A 25817-nucleotide genomic window follows, 5' to 3' on the forward strand; every position below is an offset into this window, starting at 1 on the left:
CTCTGTTGACAGTAATAATGCGGATTTGTCAAAGCCTAATGGACATGGAGATGCCAGATTATGCTGAGTCCCTCGACTCCTCATACACCATGTTGGAGTTCGAAAACCTGAGAGTGCTGCCCACAAACTCATCAGGTGAGTGAGGAGATACCTTCCGTTGCCTCTCCAATCGGCCTCTGCTACCTTTGTTCAAATGTTGTCCTCTTCGGTGGACAAGAAGGAATGGGGTCGAAGGGTGGAGGGTGTCGCATTTGTGTGGGTGAACTCTTGGACTTCTGCATTGGGACGGGTCTTACACTGTGGCCTTGAATTATATTGCCGATAAGGGACTTAGATTGAAAAGCTTGCTGTATTGTGATTGAGAAAATGGATTTCTAATCAATGGAAATCTCTTGGAAAAGGTGTATTCCACACCTCACATACCTTGCTATGACATCACAATGCTGCAAAATACTTAGCCAACAGCAAAGACTATTGTTTATTAAGCCTGGAAAAATCTACTTTCCGAATATTATGCTGAAGGTGTATTTATCAAATAAATGGCATTTTATACCACTGTCGACTTTGTTTGGCAAGATGTACCATTGATAAATGAGATGGTGGGGAGAGATTACATCTAAAAATATATATGAAATAGCTTGGCCTCCTTCTTCTACCTCTCCTCCTCCTCCTTCCAAATCAATCTTGTCCGAAGCTGATTTCTGGGGCACAGGGAGAGAGGTCATCAGAGTTTTGTTGGGCATGTTCATTGTGAATGTTCATGGAACTTGCATACATTTAGAATCTCATGTCATCTTGGTTCTGATTGTAACTCTTGGATTTCATGACCATTTGCACTCACTCTTTACACACGTTTTCCCCATCTACCAGCTGAGGAGAACATAACATTTTACATATCTGATGAAGTACAGCATTTCATTTTCCAGAGGAGGAGCTGTGTTTGTCTGTTGTAGCGAACGCAACAGAGAACCCTATGCTACCTTAAAGATGAACACATTAATGACTGGATAAGCTTTTGCGGACTGCAGTCAACTCCATCAGTCCATAAAACCTCACACCATTATAAATGAGTTAGTCTTTGAGGGGAGAAATGACATTTCAAGCATCTGATAAAATGAGCTCGAGCCTTGTGCTACAATATTTCTCTTCGTCTTTAAGGTGAAACACAGGTGCCTCCCTGCTTTTCTTAAACAATATGGTGACACCTTTCTGTCACTTTGACACAGAAGGTTTGTGGGTAGCCAGAAAGCTTGAGCTGATGTTTCCTTCAAATATTTTTTTTTCTTTCTTACAACCTGTGGCTCAAGTGTCACTGACTGGACAGGACATCATTCCTAGGAGTACTTCTTGTGGTTCCCCATGCCCCCGAATTTCGGCCAGCCTCTGCTATGGACTGAGCCTTTAGTGTGGTAGGCCCTGCCCTGTGGAACTGCTTGCCAGTAGAAGTACAGCAAGAACTGTCCCTCCCTCCCTTCAGACATCTTTTGAAAACTGTTTAATTTAGAAAGGGCTTTGCAACCTGATTTTTCTTTTAACCGATCAATATCTATTGTTATTCATTGATGTTTTATTAATGTTTTTAATGATGTGTTATGGATCTTTGGTTGGTTTTATCTCTATAGCTCCACATTGTTATATATTTAGAAAAGTTAGGATTCATATCTATAGAATAGTGTAGAAACAACATGCTAGCTTTTCTGAAAGGTGAAGGCTGTTTCAAGTTGGCATTGTGGTATTTGCCTACTTGTTAATAAGTAAACCAACATAGTCAGGAACTTGCTGTTTTGAAATGAGCATGTTTGTCTTGGGTAAGCATCCTCATCAAAAATTTGTCCAAACAGCTTAAAAAAGAAAACACCCCCCTCCCTACAAGCTAGCCAAAACCTTGAGACCGCAACATATCCTATTAGTAAAATGATCCAAATGTAAGAGGTCTATCCAAGAGCTTTCACAAAGCTCTTACAATAGATAAACAGCCATCTTTTTAATGGTGTTTAGGGGAAATTAGGGGAGGTGTTTGCTCCAATTACGGAATTAGCAACTGCTTTAGAAGAAAGGAAAGGCTTTGTCTTGTATTGTGTTCTCAATCTCATTCTTATCCTGGGCTTTGGAGCTTTCACTAGTGTTCCTGCCCACCCCCCTCCACCAAACAAAAAGGAACTTTGATAAAGTGATACTTCTCTGTTGCAATGGGGAAGGGGGAATATATTGATCCCTGAAAGGAAGTTCACATTGAAACAAAATTAAGACTCTCAAAATGGTGGTACATCACTGAAGGGGGAGGAGATAGTTTTGCTGGCACTGCCCCTGCTTATTCTCTAAAAGGTGGTATGCCAGGAAAATGCTGAGGCTGGCTTTAGAGATGAAGAATAAAATTAAATTGAAATGTCTTTTAAAGCGTACAAAGATGGTGTTGACATGAGGTGGTGGTGGTAAGCTGCACTGCTTATCACCAGAGATATCACGAGCACTCTCTTGAGTAAGGTGTTCATGACATTGACGCAAGCACACCTAATAGGACTCTGCAAGTTTACTGGATGAAAAACTGAGCTCCCCTCCCCTCCACCGATTGCAATTTATTGCAGCTTGAGCACCAGGGAAATGGCATATCCTTGAAGCAGAAACACTTTGTAGAAGGAAAACTTGGTGGATCTCATCTTGCATGATAAACAAGCAACATCTGTGCACTTGTTTCTTGAAAAGCTAATCATCGGGTATGGTTTTAGATATGCCCGTTGAATCATCTATTTTGTCGAAGCCAATGCCCTTTCCAATGCAGATTTAAGAGTCAAAAGAATTTCTGAATTAAAATCCAGCAATGAAACCTTCTGACTTTCTTAATTTTGTAGTGATTTCCTGTAACCTCCAAGAACCCCACTGGATTTCAGTGGCCTTTTGGTAGCCTTCCCAGTTGTTAAGATGGTTCACTTCTGACATGAAATTGGGGAAGAGCTCTATGGTAGAGCATCTGCCTTACATGCAGATGGTCCCAGGTAACCTTCCAGCATCTCCAGGCAGACCTGGGAAAAGCCCCTGCCTGAAACCCTGGAAAGTCATCATCAGTCAGTATGGCCCATGGTTTCCCAAACTTGGCCCTCCAGCTGTTTTGGACTACAATTCCCATCATCCCTGACCACTGGTCCTGCTAGCTAGGGATGATGGGAGTTGTAGTCCAAAAGCAGCTGGATACCCAAGTTTAGGAAACTCTGGTGTAGACAATACTGAGCTGGATTGACCAATAGTCACTTGGTATAAGACAACATCCTATGTTCCCATGTGAAGCCGGCATAAATTGGCCTTACAAAGAACACCCATGTGGTTGCTTGGCTCCATTGCTACTCACTTCCAGGTGGACGACAAAGACAGTTTCATTTCAGTGGCATTTTTTTGAAGACTGCCTTGGGAAGGGGATTTTATGCTGACACTGTCTTTGTAATAATTTTAGCTTGTTTTATCTGGTATGATTAAAATTGCTCTTGCTTCATTTATTAGTATGCATTGATTTTTGATTTTTTTTTTTTTAAAAAGAAAATCTCTTGAATACTTAGTGGGAAAGTGGGATATAAATTGTGGCAGTAAAAAAGAAAGATACATCTCTTTCCAGTAGATTTTAGAATTTTGAAGATTCACCAGAAGTGGATTGAACCAGAACAAGATGTATGGTTGTAATCTAGAATACTTTATGATCCTATTTCTCACCCCCCCTCCCTTTTCTTTTCTTTTCAAATCAACTCTTACAAACTTAAGAAATATTCCCCATCAGGCTACATCTGTTTATTTTTCTCTTAGGTACCATTTTAGCTGTCCTGGTCTTCCTAACTTACATTGTTTATGCTGGACTAATACCTGCCCCATGATACAATTCCTCATATTGTTGTTTCAATATCTGGCTGATGTATCTCATTAATTGGAATTGCTTTGACAACTGGCTTGGAAAAGGAACTTCTCTTATGAAAATGTTTCGTTGTTTGCCCTAATACTTTCCCCCATCCTAAAAGTTCAGCATGACCCTTTTCAAAAATGTCACAGCTGCAATCTGGTCCATGGGTGGTGGCCAGGATGACCAAGTCAAACAAAGGAAGCTTATTATAGTGTAACATACCAAGAAGGCAATAGACTATATATCTGGATTCATGTAGAAGTGCACAGGGCATTGGGAGTAAAAATGGCTCCGCTCTTGAGGTGTGGCAGAACAGGCCAGATAACGTCTCAATGCCATTTCAATAAGCCTCACCCCACTCGTTGGCAAGGAAATACCCATAATAAAATACATTGTGGCATTGAGTAAGTTGATATCACATTATCAAGTGCCACATAACGTTCGTTCTGCACTTGTAAGGAATCATAAGAACGTTAGAAGAGTCCTCTGGATCAGATCAAAACTCCATCTAGTCCAGCCATCTGTTCTCACAGTGGCCAACCAGATGCCCTTTTGGGAAGCCTGTGAGCTGAACTTGCGTGCACTGGCACTCTCTCCACCTGTGATTGCCAGCAATGGGCAACAGCACCTACTCTTTGGAATGCCCTGCCCATTGATATTAGGCAGGTTGCCTTCACTGTATTGTTCAAAACTTTTTTTGTTTCACTAAGCTTGCAAAGGCATGCCATTTTAACATGTAATTTTTAGCAGGTAGTATGGCTGATTTTATTTGCATTTTGAGACTTTGTGCGTGTCAGCTTGATTTTAATGCTTGCTTTCATCAATATTTTAAATGAATACTTGCTATTGTTCTTTGTAAACCCCTTGAAGGTTTTCTGTCCGGTTAGCAGGATATACATTTTGTTCCATAAGAAGTACAGAAGAAGAAAGCAGGGAGAAACTTGACACACAAGCTGCAATTCCACTGCTAGCTCTGTGGAATTAAAATAATAATTGAGATTCCAAGATGAAAACTAGGACTGATCCTTTGCTATATAGGCTTTGCTAGGCTGCTCTGAGTGACTTACAATTATAAAAGCATACATGATACAAAATTTAAAAGACATCAGATGGATGAAATGGCATCCATTGACTAAACCCTGCAAAAACAAAAAGGGCGAAATCTTACCCCACACTACTAAAAGAAGAACACCAATACAGCCTAAGGTATTGTCATTCCCAAGTGACCCCAATTAACAGGCAACTAGTTGACTGAAGAGTAACATCTTTGCTTGCACTAAGAAGTTGAGAATGATGGCGCCAGGCACATCTCTCTACGCACACACATAATGAAAATACACAATAAAATAATTTCACCAGAACATTAAAATGAATTAAAGTGTACAATAAAACAAGCCCATTAAAACAACACAACAATTTTAATAGTCCCGCCCCCCCACAATTAGAGCAGGAATTTCAACTTAGTCAATTAGGGGAATGCTTTTCTAAACAAGTTTGTCTTCGAGAGCCGCGAGAGCCGGATGAATGCCAGTGCTGATGGGGCATCTCAGATTTCAGCAGTGAGATCATTCTACTACACTGGTTTCACCAGCGAAAAAGCCTGCTTGATGTTATCACAAGCTGATAGCCATCAGACCATGGTGACATTAACCAGGTTCCATTTATTGACCGTAATGCCCTTACTGGCCAATAGAATGAAATAAAGTAGAGGGGTTTTTAAGGGCTTTATAAGTAAGAACATGGCCCAGAGTTGTTTAGGGATTTATAAGTAAGAAGGAGTAACAAAGAAATAATTAAGTCTATCTTGTTGAGTGCTAACCGTAAACTGTATGTTTTCAGGTTTAAACGTCAGCCCTTTGTTCTGCATGCACTGTATATATTGAAGATCAACAATGTGCTACGCACTTCCTCCACACACGATGCGGTTGTGAGGATACATTTTCTAACCCGAGACATTGCCATAAATTCCCAAACTACACACAGTGCATCCATCACAGCCAGAATGTTTGTGGAACTTGGACGGAGTAGATTATTTTTCTGCCAGAGAATTCTCACCACAAATATATCTCAGAGCCACTCCCAGGAATTATTTTCCTGCCCCAGAACAAGGCCATTTATTGTATTTAAATTGGGGTATGTTTAGAGGAGATCTAGAACCCAAGTTCCATTAAGAACAGTTTAAAGAATTATTTTTTAGCCTGGAGAAGATTATGGAGAGACATCATAGTGGTCTTCAAATCTGTGAGGACTGTCGCACAGAAGATGGACAATACCTGGGCCACATCCGCACCATACATTTAAAGCACTATTATACCACTTTAAAAGTCCTGGCTGCAATTTCTAGAGTTCTCTATGAAGAGTGATTGATTGTTAAACCACTCTGGAAACTGTAGCTCTGCAAGGCAAAATAAGGGGATTCCTAACAATTCTCATCACCTTTAACAAACGACAGCTCCCACAATTCTTTGGGGGAAGCCACGACTGTTTAAAGTGGTATCATAGTGCTTTAAATGTATGGTATGAATGTGGCCGTATATTGCCTGCTTTCTTCCCACCCACCACCTGCTTTTGAAAAGCACTTCATTCCCCCTCCTTTTGACATCATCATAGCATCACTAATATTATTTCACTCACTAAAAGAATCAGCCAGCCTTTTCTTTCCAAGCAAAGGCATTGAGGAGTATTTATGGCCAAATAAAATGTCATCATCGTATATTCCAAGCTAACATTTACTTAGCTGAGTTAAACTAAATGACAGGTGGCAAGCATCAACAAAGGATTCCATTTTTTTAAAGGTTTCAGAAGGCAGAATTGGAGGGATGGCCCTATGACACAAAATATTAATGCCAATGATGCTTACCTTGGTCAGGCACCTTTGTGGGACGGCGCCAGGATCCAGCAGGCACTCTGGTGGTGAGGGGTTTTCCTGAGCCTGGGTGAACTCACAGGAGAGAAGAGTGCTGTTGTGTTCAGGCCTTGCTTGCAGCTTTCCCAGGGGCATCTTGTTGGCCACTGTGAGAACAGGATGCTGATGTTGGCCACTGTGAGAACTAAATGCATTATTGCCAGTGTGGTGTAGTGATTAAGAGCAGTGGACTCATAATCTGGTGAACTGGGTTCTATTCCCCGCTCCTTCACATGCAGCTGCTGTGTGACCTTGGGCTAGTCAGACTTCTCTGAAGTCTCTCAGCCTCACTCACCTCACAGAGTGTTTGTTGTGGGGGAGGAAGGGAAAGGAGGTTGTGAGCCGCTTTGAGACTCCTTAGGGTTGTGATAAAGCGGGATATCAAATCCATTCTCTTTATCATTGGCCTGGTCCAGCAGAACTCTTCTTATGCTATCTTCCCAAACACCTGAATGGCTAAATAAGGGAGGGACTTTTCAGTGCTCACACCTGAATTGTGGGATTAGCTTTCAGAGATACCCACCCAACTCCATCACAGTTGAGCTTTAGGTATCTGATTCAGAGAGCAGAGGAGTCTGTAGATGACCAGCCTGTTCATTGCTGGATGGCTTGGCTGCTTTACTGATGCTGTGGTCTCTTATAATGCTATGTTGTGCTTTAATTCTCTTGGTTTTATGACCACAAGCCAACTTGGCGATAGTAAATATGAGAAGGTCTCCTATAACTTATGGCTGTGCACAGCTCATCCCCTCTCCATCCAGCCTGTGGTCTCAATTGGGGTGGGCAATCAGGTTACATCCCCCACCCCACCCCAGCCACCTACCCCAGATCCAGTCCCAAATGAGTTTAGGGGTGGGACTAATGTTTATTTCCCCCCTTTAAAACCTAATTAAACATACAGGTGGGGGATGTTGCAACTCCCCACTGACTGAGAATAGGAGGGTTGAACCTGGAGGGGGCGCTGTTTCCTGCAGGCAAGCCACTTGGGAAGGAACACCCTGTATCCGCTGTTGCACAGAGACACCAATCATGTGAGGTGCTGCTTCAGAGATGGCGCATCAGGCAGGAAGGAGAATCAGGTGGCACTGGGCTCCTATCTTCTCTTGGGAAGATGCAGCTGGTGGTCAGATAGGCCTTGGCCTCTTAGTGGAAGTTTCCTGTGCACTGCCTGCCTCTCATTCCTGCCTGATCCCAAGTTGGTTGCATGTTTTTTTAATGTGAAATGGCAGCTGCCTGGATTGAGAAAGCAGCATTGGTAAAATAAGGTGGTCTGGGAGGGCAGTTGCTGGAAGATCCCTGTGCAAGACAAGAAAATAGAAGTCCGTTGGGATACTTCCATGTGTGCACAGTCTTGTTGCACCATCTTTTGCATGTGGCCTTGCACAACATTTCAGGATACTTGCTCACAGAAGATGCATTGCACATCATCACACAATGTTTTTCTGGTGGCTCTTACACAACAGTTAAATTGAACAGCGCCGCTGCCAGAAATTTGTCCTCTATTGCATCTTTGGATCCAATTCTAAATAAATAATTCTTCCCCTCTCCCCAAAAGATTGTCAACTGATCCTGGGTCGGCTGCTTTATTTCTCTGCTCTCTTGCGTGGTGTAGCTTGAACCACCTGAATCAATAGCTTTTTAATGATCAAGAATCTGTTTTGTTTTGTTTTCCATTTCAAGACCTATAAGGCACCATCTCTTGGCTTGGTCTTGGCTTGTAGCATCACATCCCAGGACTGCATAGACCAGGCACAGGCAAACTCAGCCCTCCAGATGTTTTGGGACTACAACTCCCATCATCCCTGACCACTGGTCCTGCTAGCTAGGGATGGTGGGAGTTGTAGTCCCAAAACATCTGGAGGGCTGAGTTTGCCTATGCCTGTCATAGACTGATTTTCAGGATCCTGATTGGACTAGCTTAGGAGTGGGCAGATCTTGCTTCCATGGCCAATTTCTGGTGGACCACCTAGTGTCAGCTGGTGGTTTTGCTAATTTAGACCACATTCATATCATAGACTTAAAGCACTGTGATAACACTTTAAATAGCCATGGCTTCCCCCAAGAATTCTGGGAACTATAGTTTGTGAAGTGTGCTGAGCAATGTTAGGAGACTCCTCTGTTCCCCTTACAAACCAATGATGCCCATAGTTCCTTCTGAAGAGTGATAGATGGTTATACCAATTTTTGAATTGTAGCTCAGGGTGGGTAAATGTGAGTCTCCTAATAATTCTTAGCACCCTTAACAAATTCTACAGCTCCCAGAATTCTTTGGGGGAAACCATGACTGGTTAAAGTGGAATCATAGTGCTTTAAATGTATGCTGTGAATGTTGACTCATTTAACACATAGCAGTGAGCAGTGTGAATTTTGATTTTAAAAATAAGGCAAGACCCAATACTCTATGGATTGTGTTGGTTTTGTTCCTTTCCAGAGCTGGTCCAAGAGGAAGGATAGAGCTTACCTCCCCACCCATTCCATATATAAAAGCCAACCAGATTTGTGGTTGTACCTAACTTAGACATAGGTGGTGAGAAACCATCCTCCACTCTGCTAGAGTGCCATAGATTAGTTTATAAGTTGCTAGGCAGACCCAGCTGTATCCATACCTCTTACCTATGGTCACCTGTGGCAGCCGCCTCCCTCTGCCTCAGAGTAGGACTGGCATCCCCAGGACACCCACTTTATTGACCACTGGTGAACTCCTTTTTTGCAGATGCCATTGTTTCAGAGTCAGGGAGTGGCGGCCTGCTGGCGAATGGGATCAGCTCAATGTGTGCCATCTGTGGAGACCGTGCTACTGGGAAGCATTATGGAGCTTCCAGTTGTGATGGCTGCAAAGGGTTCTTCAGAAGGAGCGTCCGTAAGAATCACGTCTACTCGTGCAGGTAGCTCTATAGTTTTGTAGGTCATCCTTGGACATTGACCGGCTTTTCCATAAGCTTTGAACATTGTCACTGGCTTGAAGATGAAGACGAATGACAACTTGGAATTTTCTCTAGTTTGTACTGCCTGAAACAATATGTGAACCATCCTTTGAAATTCACACGTTTCCTAATTTTGCAGTGGAGTTCTCCATCCAAGTAATTTGTACAAAAATGTAAATACTAGGGTAAAGTTTGCATATAAGGGCATGCTTTCATGAAAACAACACACAACAATGCATTATATATGGGGAAATTGCGTGCAGAAACAAGCACATTTCATCAAAACTGGATAGCTCAGTTGTTTAGAGTATGGTGCTGGTAACAGCAAGGTTGCAGGTTTGATCCCCATAAGGGACAGGTGTATATTCCTGCATTGCAGGGGGTTGGATAAAATGACCCTTGAGGTCCCTTCCAACTCTGCTTCTATGGTCAGGAGAAGTTTGCACCAAATTTCTAATAAATTCTCATGAGGACTCTTTTAACTAAAATTCATAAATTGCTACAGTAGCTTGAAAAAATGAATTTAAGCGGGTGGAAATGAGAAATGGAGAAACTGACCGTCCGTGAAGCTGCCCTGACACTTAGCTGAAGCTAAGCAAGTCTGGCCAGTGGCTGGATGGGTGGCCACCCAGAGACCACTTGTACTCCACCTTGGGTTCCATAATGGACAAATAGTGGGATATAAAATGTAAAATAAAATAAGAGTCTAAGACATTTTATTGCCTGAGGCAAAGAACAAGATAGCTCTCAACCCAACCACACTGACAGTTGACCCTTGTTTCAACCCCGGCAAAAGGACAGCGTACAAGGCAGCAGGATTTGGGAAGGGCTGGTAGCTCATTGTATCTGCTTTGCATCCAGAAACTCCCAGGTTTAATTTCCAGCATCTCCAGGCAGGGCTGGGAATATCCACTCCCGTCTGAAACCCCAGAGAGCTGCTGCCACTCAGCATAGACAATACTGAGCTAGATGGGCCAATGGTCTGACTTGGTATAAGCTTCCCCTGTTCCTATGCTTAGCAGGGGAATGTCCAGCTTTTAGCATTGCTCATTGCCACCTTCACCTCTGGAACCTGCCATCAAAGGCAGCTGGCTCACTCTGCCAAATGATAGGACTGGCCCTTCATACCACCAATGATTTTTTCAAAGCTTGCCTCTTTCCCTTTCCAGATTTAGCAGGCAGTGCATAATAGACAAGGACAAGAGGAACCAATGCCGATACTGCCGTCTGAAGAAATGTTTCCGGGCAGGAATGAAGAAGGAAGGTAAATGGTCTAAAACTATCCCCTGATCCAGAGTCCCATGTGCACTGCTGTGATGCTAGCCTTGCATTCAGTAGCCTGCTGCTAGCGTTGGGGGAGCTGATGAGTTGTGCCAAGTTCCACATCAGCAAATTCCTTTGCAGCACCGTTAATGAGAGTGCTGAATCACAACGGATGAATTCTGAATCACAAATAGGCAGAGCTGGATCATGTGGTTTGGAGGGGGGGAGGGTTGAAAAAATTTCAGGACGTTGCCCAGACAGTGCCATCCCAAGACATTTTGCTTCCTGAAGCAGAGTTCACATCTGTATTAGTAGTTTGATTTATTGTCTACCGTTCACTATGCAGTCTCAGGGCAGGTTTCAGCCATTCAAAAATACATTAAAACCAGTTAAAGACAAATTGCAATTGCAAGAATATAATGGCCCCTGAAAATATACCTCTCTAGTGTCAAAGGCCAGAGGTGCATCTTCAGTATTTGATAAAGACAGTATAGTGATAGTGCCAGATGAAACAAGATGAAAAACAAGGATAGAAACCTCATCTTGTTTTAAATTTTCTAAGCTGCTTTGAGAGCTTTATGCAGGAAAAGGGGACTATTTTTTAAAATAAAATAAAATAATATAAAATAAAATAAGTAATTAGTATATAAGCAGAGCACCAGATGTTGCATTCAAATCCTCATCATTTACATAGTATATGCATATCTAGTGAAAGTTTTGGGAAGTTACTGATTTGCTTCCTTTGCCAGAAAAGTGACCTCTACTGGGACAGGTATCGATTTCCTATGGGGTTTTTTTTATTTCTGCCCCTTGCCCCACCCTGATCCACCCCCTCTGTAGCAACCCAATCAGGTTTCAGGGGAAATGAAGCAAATTGTTTGGTTGGTGTTGCACTAGGAAGTCAAACAGCAAACACAGTCCTGTTTGTTCAAGATTTTGTACCTGGAAGGGACATTGAAGTTTTCCATCATTCAATTGCAGAATGCTCAGCAAAATTCAGATATAGCAAGGCTCCTGATAGGAAATGCCCAGTGATTTTCTACATCCTAAATTCTGGTCCAAAACACCAAGAAGGCATTGAGTTGGCAAAGGCAGAGTCAAAACTTGCTCTGTGATCATGCTGTATGCAGTTTCAGTAAGCCTCTGTGTCTGTCCAGCCTTTCAGATAGGCTACTGGCCTCAGCTTAGAGATGGAGGAGAAACTCAATTCAGTTTGCATGTATGGGCAAACCTTCCTAATTCACACTTTCCGTAATAATACACTATCTGAAATGCAACCATCCTTCAAAATTCACACATCTTTGAACTTTGCAATCTACTTCTCTAGTCAAGTACCAAATAGAAAAATGCACATATAGAGGCAAAGTGTTCACAGAAATGCATATATAAATGAAAACTGCATATAAAATGCATTATATAAGGGGAAATCGCTTTGCAAATATGTGTACATTAGGGAAAGCTGCATACAAAAGTGTGCGCATTAGGAGGAATTCACACTAAAATGCTGCTGAATTTTCACAAGGAAAATGTGGAGAACGCAACCTAATGCTGGGAAACAGAAAAACTGAAATTCACAGGTTTGCCCATCCCTGTCTCAGTCTTAATGTTTCCATTCATCAGAAATGCATTGCAATGCACTCACCACCTAATAATGACTTACTTTTACAGTAGGTAAAATATTAACTGGATAAGTTTCTTCCAAGGAACCTCCTGCGATAATGCCAAAATCATCTTGAGAACATCATGCTTTAGGCTGGGGGGTTGTTATCTGCCTTGAAGGGAAAACAGAAAAATATACACCATAAACCACACAAAAGATAAACAAGGAACCACTTTGCTCTCCAAAGGGTGTGATTATGATAGGAGCATTAATGCAACTCACTTCAATAGGATCCTGTCTTCATTTGTGCTTTAAACAGTATGTGACACACCTGTTTTTTTATCTCTTGCGTGGATGACCTTTTGGCCTCACTTTGTCATAAAATAATTCTGTTCTCAGGGTATATATATGCCTAGCTTATGCATCCATATACCTAAGTGGGACCCACAAAAGCTTTCAACACGAAAATGTGTTTGTAAGCCTTTAGGGTACTGTGGGAGAACACTGAGTCAGACCACTGGCCCCTTCAGCTCAGTATTGTTGACACTTAATTTATATCCTGGGCTTAGCGTAAATGAAAACAGATGCAACTTAAACCACACAATGAATATCAACAGCGGCACTGAAAACAAACCACACAGAGAGACAAAAATACAACACCCACCCTCAGAAGACACTGCCACAACAGCTAGTTGGTGGCCAAGGATTGTTGGAACAAAAAATACATTTTTGCCTGCTGGCAAAAGGAAAGCAGAGGGGGGGCGCCATTCTAGCTTCCCATGGGAGGGAGGTCTACAATCTGGGAGCAGCCAGCAAGAAGGCCCTGTCTTGTGCGCTTACCAAATCTGCCTGTCATGGAGGCAGAGAAACACCTCCCCAGAATATCTCAAAGCCCAGGCAGGCTCACATAGGGAGAGGAAAGTAAATATGAAAGGAATATGAATTCAAAGGTTGTGAACATTTGCAAATGATTCTAACCACGTCACCACCAGAACACTTGTCTAGGGGTTCTCCCTACCTGACCTGACCAGTTCCCAAGATTCTTAGCAACTGCATTTGGTGCAAATCCAGTAAGAAATGTAAACTTCGGAAATTACAGTGCAAGTCAGCCCTCTTGCTTATTGACAATTGGTTGTGTGGTCATTGGAGGGGATGCCTGCCTGACACGGTTGCTTCGTCTCTCTTGCAAAGCTGTACAGAATGAGCGTGACAGGATCAGCATCCGCCGGAGCAGTTACGAAGACAACGGAGCCCTGTCAATCACCATTCTGACCCAAGCAGAGGCGATGGCGCATCAGGTAGGAGGGGAACCTTCCCCCCCCCCACATTTCTTCTTACATCTTGTGGTCATTGTGAGTCTTCTTATCCTGAGGTCCTTAACCACAATGAAACCTGGCAATAGGGTATACAGTGGTACCTCGGGTTAAGAACTTAATTCGTTCTGGAGGTCCATTCTTAACCTGAAACTGTTCTTAACCTGAAGCATCACTTTAGCTAATGGGGCCTCCTGCTGCCGCTGCACCGCCAGAGCACGATTTCTGTTTTCATCCTGAAGCAAAGTTCTTAACCTGAAGCACGATTTCTGAGTTAGCGGAGTCTGTAACCTGAAGCGTATGTAACCTGAAGCGTATGTAACCTGAGGTACCACTGTAATCTTCTGCGGCACCTAGGCAGCACAATGTGGTTCAAGTCACATATAAAGGTGAACCTACCTAGTTTGTACTTTCCAAAACAATATGCGATTTGAAACACAGCCATCTTTTGAAATTTGTGTATCTCCATATTTTGCAGTGCGATTGTCAAGCCAAGTAATGGGTTCAAAAATACTAGGGTGAAATGTGCAATAAAATGTGTATATAAGCAAAGAACAACAACAACAAAAGGAGCAAAAGTGCATTGTATTAAGGAGAATTGCATATATGCTCTAAAATGAATTTTTGTGAGAACTAGTTGTTGGGGAAATGTGGATGACTGAGCTTAAGGCAGTCAAAATGAGAAACCAAAATGGACAAATTCATCCACCCCCAAACAACTGGCTAGTTTAGTAGGCCAAAGCAGGACAGATACTGTACATGGCTATGAACTCTTCAGCCTCCCTGAATGCCCACATTTCCTGAAATCCCCAACATCCTCAGCTGGGCTTTCCCATTAGCCCCAGTAGGTGGGGAAGCTTCTGACTGTATGTTTGGAATTTGTTTATCATTTTTTGGCTGTAACATCCAGACCATTCCCCCCCCCCCCTATCCTTTTCTTTATTCTTTTTCATTGTTCAACCACTCCCTACCACATGGAAGATCTTATCCAACAATGAACTCTGGAGAACTCTTAAGCTTGCCACATTTCGGCTACTTTTTGTTTGGTCCTAAAATAAAGGTATTAGCTAACTGTGTACTATGGAGTTAGTTTCTCTCTCTCTCTCTATGAAGAAATTCTAAAGTGCCCCAAACAGGAATCAATAAATAAAAAACAAGCCTCTTGCACCAAAGGACTACAGATTTCCAGAACTTGGAGGGTGAGTTTGGGCACAAGGCAAATTCATAATGTCAACATACGTTGTTGATAGAATAGTTGTGATCTATTGCCACCTTCTGGACAAATGGGTAACTTTCCATTTGGGCACGATAGACTCATCTATACGATGGTGTGTTATATGGAGGGGTGAAGGAGTGGGAAAATGGGGAAGAAGGAGATGTAGGATTGCCTAGTTAAAGGGTGCCTGATCTTTTCTCTTCTAGTATTCGGCTCTCCGTCCTGTGCACAGCGCTGATATTGCCATGAAGAAGATTGCAACCATCAACGATGTGTGTGAGTCGATGAAGCAGCAGCTCCTGGTCCTCGTTGAGTGGGCAAAATACATCCCAGCATTCTGTGAGCTTCCCCTGGATGACCAGGTGAAAAAAGCAACTTTTGGGGAGGAAGGAGGCATATGTAGCTTCTGCAACCTGGATTCTTTGAACGTTTTGCTTTCCTTCTGCAGACCTGCAATGTGCAAAGGAGAATCTGTACATTTGTTCGTTTCACAACAGTTATGGATTGATTTAGTGATTTGGGAGAGAGAGAATAGAAAACCTGGGTGTAAAAGATTAGCATTTTTCAAGCTAACACATGTATTGTATGGCAACTGTTGCACAGAGCCTCAGATATCAATGAGCTGGATGGGTAGGATGTTATGGAATGTTAGCCAACATTGCACTTGATCAGAGAACAGGTGTTTTCTGCTTCTGAGAAGGGAATGGAAGTTGTCAGTTTGGCTGAGATGAAAGCTTCGCACAGACCCTAGAGACAGGAGTGGCTTTTGGGGGTTGGTCTAGGAAGAAGTCTCAGTCCAAGAGAGAAGTAACCCCCATAAGCAAGGTAACCAAAAACAGGGTAGAATGGACTGAGAAAAAGGTACCTGAAGGGAAGGTGTTGATGGAAGAGAAGGGAACTTGGGTAATTGGACAGATGAGGTGACAAACTGGGGCAACAGGAGGCTCTGAAGAGACCTCATAGCACTTAAGGAGGTGAGGAAGAACATAAGAAGAGCCTGCTGGATCAGGCCAATGGCACGTCATGGATCAGGCCAATGGCACTGAAGGTTGTAGGTAGGCAGCATTGTAGGAACCCTAGGGAGGCAATGAGTGTGAAGAAGCTGTAGGGAGGTTACCAGGGAACGGATTTCACATATTGAGGCCAGCTTGGATGTAACAATCCTAGCTGCTACTCCAGTTTAGCAGGCTTGGGGAAAAGCATCAGGTTTGGATGGTCACTTCTACATTACCAAAACATATATTTTAACTTTGGTATGTTTTAAAGTATGGTTGTGATTTTTTTCTCAGTTTTATTGTTTTCTTTTTTGTAAATTGCTTTGAGGGCTTTTTTATTTTTACATTTGTGTATACATTTTTATGAAATACACACACACAGGAAATGCACCATTTGTAAAGGCGACAAAAGGAGAGGACAGGTTTGCATACGCTTTGCAAATGCTCATTTCCTATCTATAGAGGCGCATTGAAAGATAATGGCTATAATTCACACAGACGTTACTGTGACCAGTGTGGAGAAGACTGTGACCAGATGACCCATTTGCCTAGTGCTCACTGTCAAGTCTCACCTGCACTCCTTTCTTAGGGTCCTTTATTTTAAAACCAGGCTTAAGCCAGACAGCCCTTCAAACAGAGGCCACCTTCAAACAGGGGACTGACCTCTGTAGAGTTGGACACAAGGCCACCCTAGCCAGGCCTTCACACTCCTCTCCTTTTTGTGGCTTTGGGGCTTCAGTCCTAGTTAATTTCAAACAAGAGTTCTCCCATATATCCCAATGGGTAACTCTCTGGTTTTATGTCCATTTAATTAACAACGATCTTAAACCTATGGTCTGTATTTGGTTTTAGGATTCCTCCCCCCCCCCCCCCAGTACCAGTAAGGGGAAGAAAGTACAGAGGCTGTAGGTAGGAAGGAAGGGAATTTATGGCAGCACCAGACATAAGGATGTTGGCTGATTTATTTCATGTTTTGATCACTTCACCAGAACTAGGATCTGATCAAGATCCATTGTTGACATACACCAGTAAAGCAGACTACTGTTTAGTCAGTATGAAATTGTTCTTTCTTCTCTCTCTCTCTCTCTCTCTCTCGGGATTCACAGGTTGCCTTGCTAAGAGCCCATGCTGGTGAGCACTTACTGCTGGGAGCTGCAAAGCGTTCTATACCATACACAGATTTTCTATTACTAGGTAAAATACCCATGCACTATAACTCACCTCATTGTTTGGTTTCCACAGAGTAACCAGATCTCTTTACTCTCTCCATGTTTTCAAAACCACAGTGGTTCATTATTGTATTTTTGGTATTATAGAATAAGACAACTGGAAAGATTACCCCCAAAGACCATATTGTCCAACTCCCTCTAGTAAGGTGAAAGGTAAAGGTAAAGGACCCCTGGGTGGTTAAGTCCAGTCAAAGGCAACTATGGGGTTGTGGCGCTCATCTCGCTTTCAGGCTGAGGGAGCTTTCCGGGTCATGTGGCCAGCATGACTAAACCACTTCTGGTGCAACGGAACACCATGATGGAAACCAAAGCACACAGGAACACGGTTTACCTTCCCACCACAGCGGTACCTATTTATCTACTTGCACTGACGTGCTTTCAAACTGCTATGTTGGCAGAAGCTGGGACAGAGCAATGGGAGCTCACCCCATCGTGGGGATTTGAATCGCCGACCTTGATTGGCAAAGCCCAAGAGGCTCAGTGGTTTAGACCACAGCACAGCCTGCATCCCTCTAGTAGGTTAACAATAATATATAAACACCCCACCCTAAAATGTATCACCCTAACAAAAGAAGATCCCTGCTGGATCCTGTTTCCCACAGAAGATAAGCCAGGTGTTTCTTTAAAGCTCACATGAAGCAGGGCAAGAAATTCACATAATTGATTGAATTTATGCAGTATGTGAAGAAGTATTTTCTTCTGTCTCAATTTCACTGAGCCTTTATTATGAGAGAGGGGGAAAATATCTCTCTGGTTCCCTCTCTCCACACTAAAGATAGCACATTAAACAGACAGCTTTACAAACAGCCACCATATAATATCCCTTTCACAATGCAAATCTATACATGTCTACTCAGAAGCAAGCCCCAGGGAGTTCCATGGGACCTACTGCCAGGAAAATGGGCATAGGATTATTACCTTAAAGTGCATCCTATGCATCCATTGTCTACTCAAAAGTAAACCCCCCTGAGTTCAATGAGGCATACTGCCAGGTAAGTGTACATAGGGTTGCAACCTGAAAAGCCCCGAACACTCTAGCTTGGAGATGGAGATGGGACCGTCTAGATGATGCTGAACTCCAACTCCCCCCATTGGTCATGTTGGTTGAGGCTGATGGGAGCTGGAGTCTAAGGACATATGAAGGTCTACAGCTTCCACATCACTCTAACATCCTTTCCCCAACAGAGAAGGGGGTCCACCCTTTTCATTCTTTACCATCAGGTTTTCAGACAAGGCAACCAGAGAACTGTGCCTTAACTTTGTTTGGTGAAGAGTCCCATTTTAAATCCAGAAGCTTGTTCATTCTTACTTGCGGGGCCAATTTGTTAAAAATAATAATTTTGAAACAGCACATCAATATTTGCAATAAACATTGGAGAAGGTCTAGAGAGCTCAGTGGCAGAACATCTGCTTTCCATGTAGAAGGCTCCAGGTTCAATCTCTGGCACCTCCAGATTGGGCTGGGAGACAATACTGAGCAATACTGAGACAATACTGAGCAAGATGGCCAAGGATCTGGTGTATAGCAGCATCCTATGTTCCTCTTTGCAGCAAGGTAAGATGCTTTTTCTCCCCCCTCCCTTTTCAGGAAATGACTTCATCATCCCAATGCACTGTCCAGAGCTTGAAATTGCCCGTGTAGCTACCAGAATTCTGGATGAGCTGGTGAAGCCCTTGCGAGAAATTCAGATTGATGAGAATGAATACGCTTGCCTGAAAGCCATTGTGTTCTTTGACCCAGGTGAGGTCCTCTCATGTGCTACTGAACGTCACAAAATCCATTAATCATCAGAGGATGATGCAGATTTCAGCAGCAAGGCTCCACTGCTTATCCATCCACTATGCTTCAGGTTCCTTCCTGGACCATTCATTGATATGGCACCCCCTTCACCCTTTCTTCAGAACCCTCCCACAAACATCAGTTTTCTTTAAGGCCTTTTGCTGAACCCCTTAATCCTCTAGGTATACTGGAGGAATTCAGTTTTGGTGAATCTGAAAAATGAACTACTTGATCTACACCTTCAGGATTAATGTGTTTTTTTTGTATTTTGCACGTCTCTGAATATTACAACATGGTTCTTGACTCATGCGATTTAGCATTTGTATTGTAGGAGAAAAGAGTGCTTAGAAATGCATACGGTAAAGGTAAAGGGACCCCTGACCATTAGGTCCAGTCGTGGCCGACTCTGGGGTTGCGGCGCTCATGTCGCTTTATTGGCCAAGGGAGCTGGCGTGCAGCTTCTGGGTCATGTGGCCAGCATGACTAAGCCGCTTCTGGCGAACCAGAGCAGCGCATGGAAACGCTGTTTACCTTCCCGCTGGAGCTGTACCTATTTATCTACTTGCACTTTGACGTGCTTTCGAACTGCTAGGTTGGCAGGAGCTGGGACCGAGCAATGGGAGCTCACCCTGTCGCGGGGATTTGAACCGCTGACCTTCTGATCAGCAAGTCCTAGGCTCTGTGGTTTAACCCACAGCGCCACCCATGTCCCACTAGAAATGCATAGGTTGAAACAAAATTATTTATAAAACAGCTATTTTTCAATAATGTATTTATATACAAATCTTCATGCAGATTTCTTAGAAAACAGCAACAAAATATGCAATCAGAGGATAATTTATTTATTTTAAAAAGGTATACCCTGAGTTTCACCATCTCAGTCCCCAACAGTCTTACAAAATAGAAACATATGATATACAACATTTGAAACATAAATTAAATGCCAGAGATTTAAACATCAGTGCAGCAGAGTGGTCCTGGCATAAAACAGTTTCAACCAGGTGTCTGAAATTTAGCAGGAGTGGTACAGGTTAATGTGGAAATGGGTTGGAACAAGCTATGAGCACATGTGAAATTAGCATGGGGCATCTTTATCCCATAGCCAAGCCTAAGTCCATCCAATGGTATTTGCCCTTATCCATCCCTTGCTCCTCTTGTCTCTCCTTCACCCTCTTCAGTTGTCTTCACCACATGTCCATTTCCTGGGGCAGGGAATTCCACAGACTGGGCTGCACTAGGGAGAATGTTCTTTAAGGCACTGTTGCGAACTATGTCTCAGATGGTGGCGCAGGGCACACAGAGAAATCTCCTCAGGTGATCTCAGAGGGTACTGTGCATATCCTAGTTGCAAACCCTTTCAGGCAGGGACAGGGAAACTGCTGCTCTCCAGATGTCGGGCTCCAACCCCCATCAGTCCCAGCCAGCATGGCCAATGGTCAGGGCTGATTGGGGTTGGGGGTGGAATCCAACATATGGAATACCACAAATTCCCCTGAGTCAAATTGCTGCATGCAAGCCAAACTAACCTTAGTTAGTTTCTCTCTCCCTCCCAGATTGCAAAGGCCTGAGTGAGCCCGGGAAGGTGAAAAACATGCGTTTTCAGGTACAGGTGAACTTGGAGGATTACATCAACGACCGGCAGTATGACTCGCGAGGCCGATTCAGTGACATTCTCCTCCTGCTGCCTCCTCTCCAAAGCATCACTTGGCAGATGATTGAGCAGGTCCAGTTCGTCAAGCTCTTTGGAGTAGCAAGGATTGACAGCTTGCTGCAGGAAATGCTTCTGGGAGGTAACAACATTTGGAATGGTGCTGTGTCTTTCTCACCTCTGTGTCTTAAAACAGAGGAGAGGACCCTCAGGCCTAGAGGCCAGAATGTGACCCTCCAGACCTTTCTATATGGTCCTCAGAACTCTCCCTAGGCCACACTCTTCACTGGCTTTGTGTCATGCCAGAAATGTTTTTGCCTTGTTTGGATGTGTCATTGAACTCTGGTGATGCCCCTTTCTTCCATGGATAGAGAACGTACAGGTGTGTGTAGACACTAGCCTACTAGACAAAGGTAAACTTGCTGCACCCACTTTTGCCTTTCACCCTGCCCACTGCTGGTATGTGGCCCTTGCAGAGTTGCCCAGAAGGAAAGGCAGCCCTCGGATTGGAAATGTTACCCCGCCTGTACCTTTAAACAAAACTAGGGGGAATGACACACTTTGGGCAAAAGCCAGGAGACAAATCCATCCGTCCATTTGGGTGTTTGCGTACAAAGAGAATGGCATAATTAGAAAATGCTTTCTGAAGGCTCAGAGTGGGTCACATCAATAAAAGCAAAAGGATTGCATTAGGCTTTCCCATTAAAGGCAGAATGAACTTCAAAACAAAGAAAAATGACGCCTGTGTTTGGTATTTGGTCAATAATGACTGGCAGAATGAGACAGCTTTTCTCTCTGTTCATGCAGGGACAACTATGGATGCACCACAGTACCAGTCAGGACCTTCCAGCCTTAACATGGAGCCTCTTCCAGGACACATTGTGCTCCCCAGCAGCATCGGATCAGTAATTCACACCATTTCAGCCTGTAGGTGTCCAATTTCCTATCTGTTTCACTTAGTTAAAACCTTTGCTTATTAAGGCTATGCAGATCTTTCCTCTGAAATATTAAATTCTGAATGTGCACATATTGGAACATTTCAGAAAGACATGCGCTTTCTTCCAAGGAGCGAGGATAAGAAGAGGAAAATCTGGGAGCAATGCTTCAATTTCACTGCTAAAATTTAAGATACTTTAAGTGCGCATTTCTTCACAGCAATGGGAGAAATTGTACACAGCAGTAATGTAATTCAATGATAGCAAAGATGCTTTGCATCCAGAAGTACTCTGGTTTGATCCTGCCAGGATCCTGTCCAACCCAGAGACCTCTTTGGAGGGAAAGGTTCAGGGGATGATTACATACATAACATTTGCAGACTAAAAAAAAAAAAAAAAGGTAGTGAATGCTACTCATATTCACTTGTATGATTCCAGTTCCTGATCTCCAATGAACATGCAAATTGCAGCAATGTCCACTCCTGCTCCCATTTCAGATGGAATTCCCCAACATCTATAGTCCTGACCCACTGGTTGAAGACTAATGCCAGGCTATTGCAAATAACACCTTTTTGTGTTTTTCCCCTCCACAGCATCTCCTGAAACATCCCTTCCTTCTCCTTCAACCAGTACAGGAAGTGAAGATTACAAGCTAGGTCCTGCCCCCAGGCCTGAAGTAGTACCTGCAACTGTTTTGCCTCAGGCGGTGATACCCAAACAGGAGATTCTATAAAGTACCATGCTGAGGAAATCAATAATTTAACCTTTCAAGTCTTAAGTCCAGTAGCAGCTAGCACTGCCAACCTCGTGGGGCCCTTTTCAGACACTGAAACAAAACGGCACCTTTCAGCAAAGACAGGAGAGAGCCCACCTGTCGGCAGTGTCCCCTTCCTATGGGTTCATGTCGTTTCCTCAGTTAGAATTGTAAGGTGTTTGGGGCAGGTGCTTCCTAATGAAGCAGCAGGGGTTCTTTGTTAATGGAGATTAAGTAGAAGATAGATGCATGTGTTCTAAGTTCTCTTGGCGACGGGTCTTCATGCTTGTGTGTGTTCATGTTTTCCAAGCTCGGCCTACATACCAACAATGCCTGGAAGGCTCAAGCAGCAGACAGACTCAGAGAGACACATTGAAAAATTAGAAGCAAAGAGCAGGAAGCACATTGTGAATCCTAGACCTGTCTGCTGCTCTCTTCTCCTCTGGGAAGCTCCACAGTGCTCCAGCACAGAGATACTCCTTCCATGGGGCTTGGTAATATTACATCTTATGAGGCCTTAATAATGTGCTGCATACTAAAGAGGGCAGGCAAGCATAAATGCATCATCAGACCTTGTTTCCAAAGTCCCGTACCCTCCCACATTTCTCCAATGAAAATAATAATACTAATTTTACTATTTATACCCTACACATCTTGACTGGGTTACCCCAGCCACTCTTGGTGGCTTCCAACTAACAACAACATTGAGAAGCTTTACTATACAGGGCTGCCTTCACGTGCCTCAGGGGTCGGATAACTCCATACTCTCCAACATTTCTCTGATGAAAATAGGAATGTCCTAAGGAAAAGCAGGACATTCCAGGATCAGATCAGGAACTGGGACAGTTCTGTAAATCTGGGACTATCCCTGGAAAATAGGGACACTTGGAGGGCATGGGATCCCAGCTGGCTCCCTGTTTCACTGTTTCACTGCAGAACATCCAGTATCTCAGTCTTGCAGCACTCACTAAAGAGAGGCCCACTGATATTATTATTTGTGTAATTAATGGGTGTAAAGTGCTGTTTGCACTCTCCTCAGTTGGTATCTCAATGGAGGCTGGTTCATTTGGGAAAATTGGGCACTGCCCCACCACCCTCTAGCTGCCGTCTGCCAGTCCCCAGCTGCCTGCTTTCTTGCTACAGGCCACTTGCTACAGGCGACACTGGCTGTCACCTTCCAACTTCTTAAGTCCCAGTGTTGGCCCTGTAGAACTCAGTGTGGAGGAGGATGGGGACAAAACTAAAATGAGTTGGCTCCACCTTGGCTCTGTTTCTGTCTATATGGGTCTCCCTGGCTTCTACCTTACCAGTTCCAATGGGCATCAGTCTTCACTGAAGAGAGTGCTGCTCATCAAAAATTGGCACTTTATTTTCTGTTAACACTCCCAGCTGTTGTGTGGTTCTTTTGGAACAGAATACAGGATACACAATCCAAAGTGGAGAAGATTGGTTCTGCTCATATCAAAGCCACTGCCAAAATTGATTCCTACATTCCCATTGCTATTTCTTTTGATCCCATAGGTTTCTGTTTATTAATGTCTGATCAGCATACTATTAGAACTTACTAACGTTTCTGAGATTTGTTATGCCATTTCTAAAAGCCGTCAACATTTGAAAATAGGAACATGCTGTGCTTAAATAAAAAGTCATGAAGTATGTAATTAATGCTTCAGTCTTTTCATTGCTTCTTGGAGACAGAAGCCTCTTCATACGTGTCAAGCTATGAGGTGCTCCTAAGAATATGTATCATGTGAAAGCCACAAACCACTGTATTGACTTGGATGGATGCATTGACACTGCTGCCCTCATGAAGCAGGAACCACGACTCATAGCAATTATTGAAAGCCAGGGTCACCAATGCTTTGGACCCAGTGATTACATTTGGGTTTTTGAGAAAGTGCTGAGGCACAAGTCACAAAATGGCTGCCATGGAGACATGACAGAGCATAACACAAAATGGCTGCTGTGAGGTATGTGGCAGAACACAAAATGGTACCGTCGTGCCTCTCCATCAATGGTAAACAAAGGCACCTACATTAGGCACTGCCAAACTTGCTCACGGAGAGAGAAGCTCTTGGCACCACTCCTATGTTCAGAAGGGTGTCCTGTCCTGGTACACAATGAACTGTGGACATGCTTAGGAGGACATGTTCAATGTAACAGAGGCTGAGCCAGTGCAAATAGGTACTGAGTGGAAAGAGCACTCATGGCTTGTGGATTTTTGAGGGGAGACCTTTTCAATTGAGACCTTTTGTAAACAACAGGGGAAGTACTTGCAGACACACTGAAACATGTGGGCACTACCTCTGATTTAAAGCCACCTTCTGAGGATTTTGAGTTGAGAGATATCCTTTACTACATGGAGTATGTGGGGTATCAACAAATACATTAACCACCAACATCATACCGTATTTTTCCGTATATAAAACGCCCCCATGTATAAGATGACCCTTATTTTTTAAAACCCAAAATTAAGAAATTCAGTTGTTTAGCTTTTGGGGTGGGGGAGGTCACTTCCGCCAGTTGCTCACCAGTCTGCCCGCCACTGCCGATCGCACACCTCATCGCAGCTGCCAATTGTCTGCCCGCTCACCACTACCAACAGCCTACCCGCCCACTCGCTGCAGCCGCCAATCGTCTGCCCACAGCTGCCAATCACCTGCCCAATTGCCACAGCCAATCGCCAGCAGACCTTGCTGCAGCCACCAATCACCCACCCAATCATCGCTGCCTATCTCCTGCTTGCTGCTGCCATTGATCGCACGTCCCCTCTCTGCATTCACTATCCGTGTGAATACCCAATTTTTGCCTTTTTTTTAATAGCCAAAAGCATCGTCTTATGCACAGAAAAACACGATATAGTCTATTCTAGCCTCAGCAGGAGAAGCTAGTTTACATGCTATGAAAAAGCCACTGGGCAGCACACAGGGCTGTAACAAACGTTTCATTCAAAATAATACCATACTATGACTTATGCTAGGACAGTGCAACAAAGTCATGGGTAGGAATGGTTGCTATGAGTACATGCAGATCCTGTTGATTGCTCCTTCCTGGTAAAACTCCTGTGTTTGATATCAAGTATAACAGAGGCATATGTAACTACACTTCTGTTGCACCAAGGTGAATCTTCCAGGGTGGCCACATGCCATCTTTTACAAAGCACAGCCATCTGTTTGAAGGAGTCCTCTGTTGCAGAGCTATCTGGTCCAAGTCTAGTCTACAAATAGCCAACACTTAAGAGTGAAGAAATTAAGGCAGGAAATTGAGTGAGCACACAGGAAACCTAGCTTTCCTCACTATGTAGAGATGTAATGTATTTCTACAAACAGGAGATGGGTCGGAGCTCTGTGGTAGAGTATTTACTTTGCACCCAGA

General features: G+C 43.5%; 1 protein-coding gene across 1 annotated transcript; it reads left to right on the forward strand.

The window, feature by feature from the left end:
* LOC309346463 (hepatocyte nuclear factor 4-beta-like) lies at positions 1-24103 on the forward strand. Its single transcript, XM_081870270.1, has 10 exons — positions 1-135; positions 9499-9670; positions 10879-10973; positions 13764-13870; positions 15308-15463; positions 17203-17290; positions 18914-19066; positions 20659-20895; positions 21561-21680; positions 22282-24103. The coding sequence occupies exons 1-10, from the start codon at positions 18-20 to the stop codon at positions 22419-22421; spliced, it is 1386 nt and encodes a 461-aa protein (XP_081726396.1). The 5' UTR covers positions 1-17; the 3' UTR covers positions 22422-24103.
* Positions 24104-25817: the final 1714 nt, after the last annotated feature.

Source organism: Podarcis erhardii (genome assembly GCF_964252035.2).
Source record: "Podarcis erhardii genome assembly, chromosome: 7".
Lineage (NCBI taxonomy): Eukaryota > Metazoa > Chordata > Lepidosauria > Squamata > Lacertidae > Podarcis > Podarcis erhardii.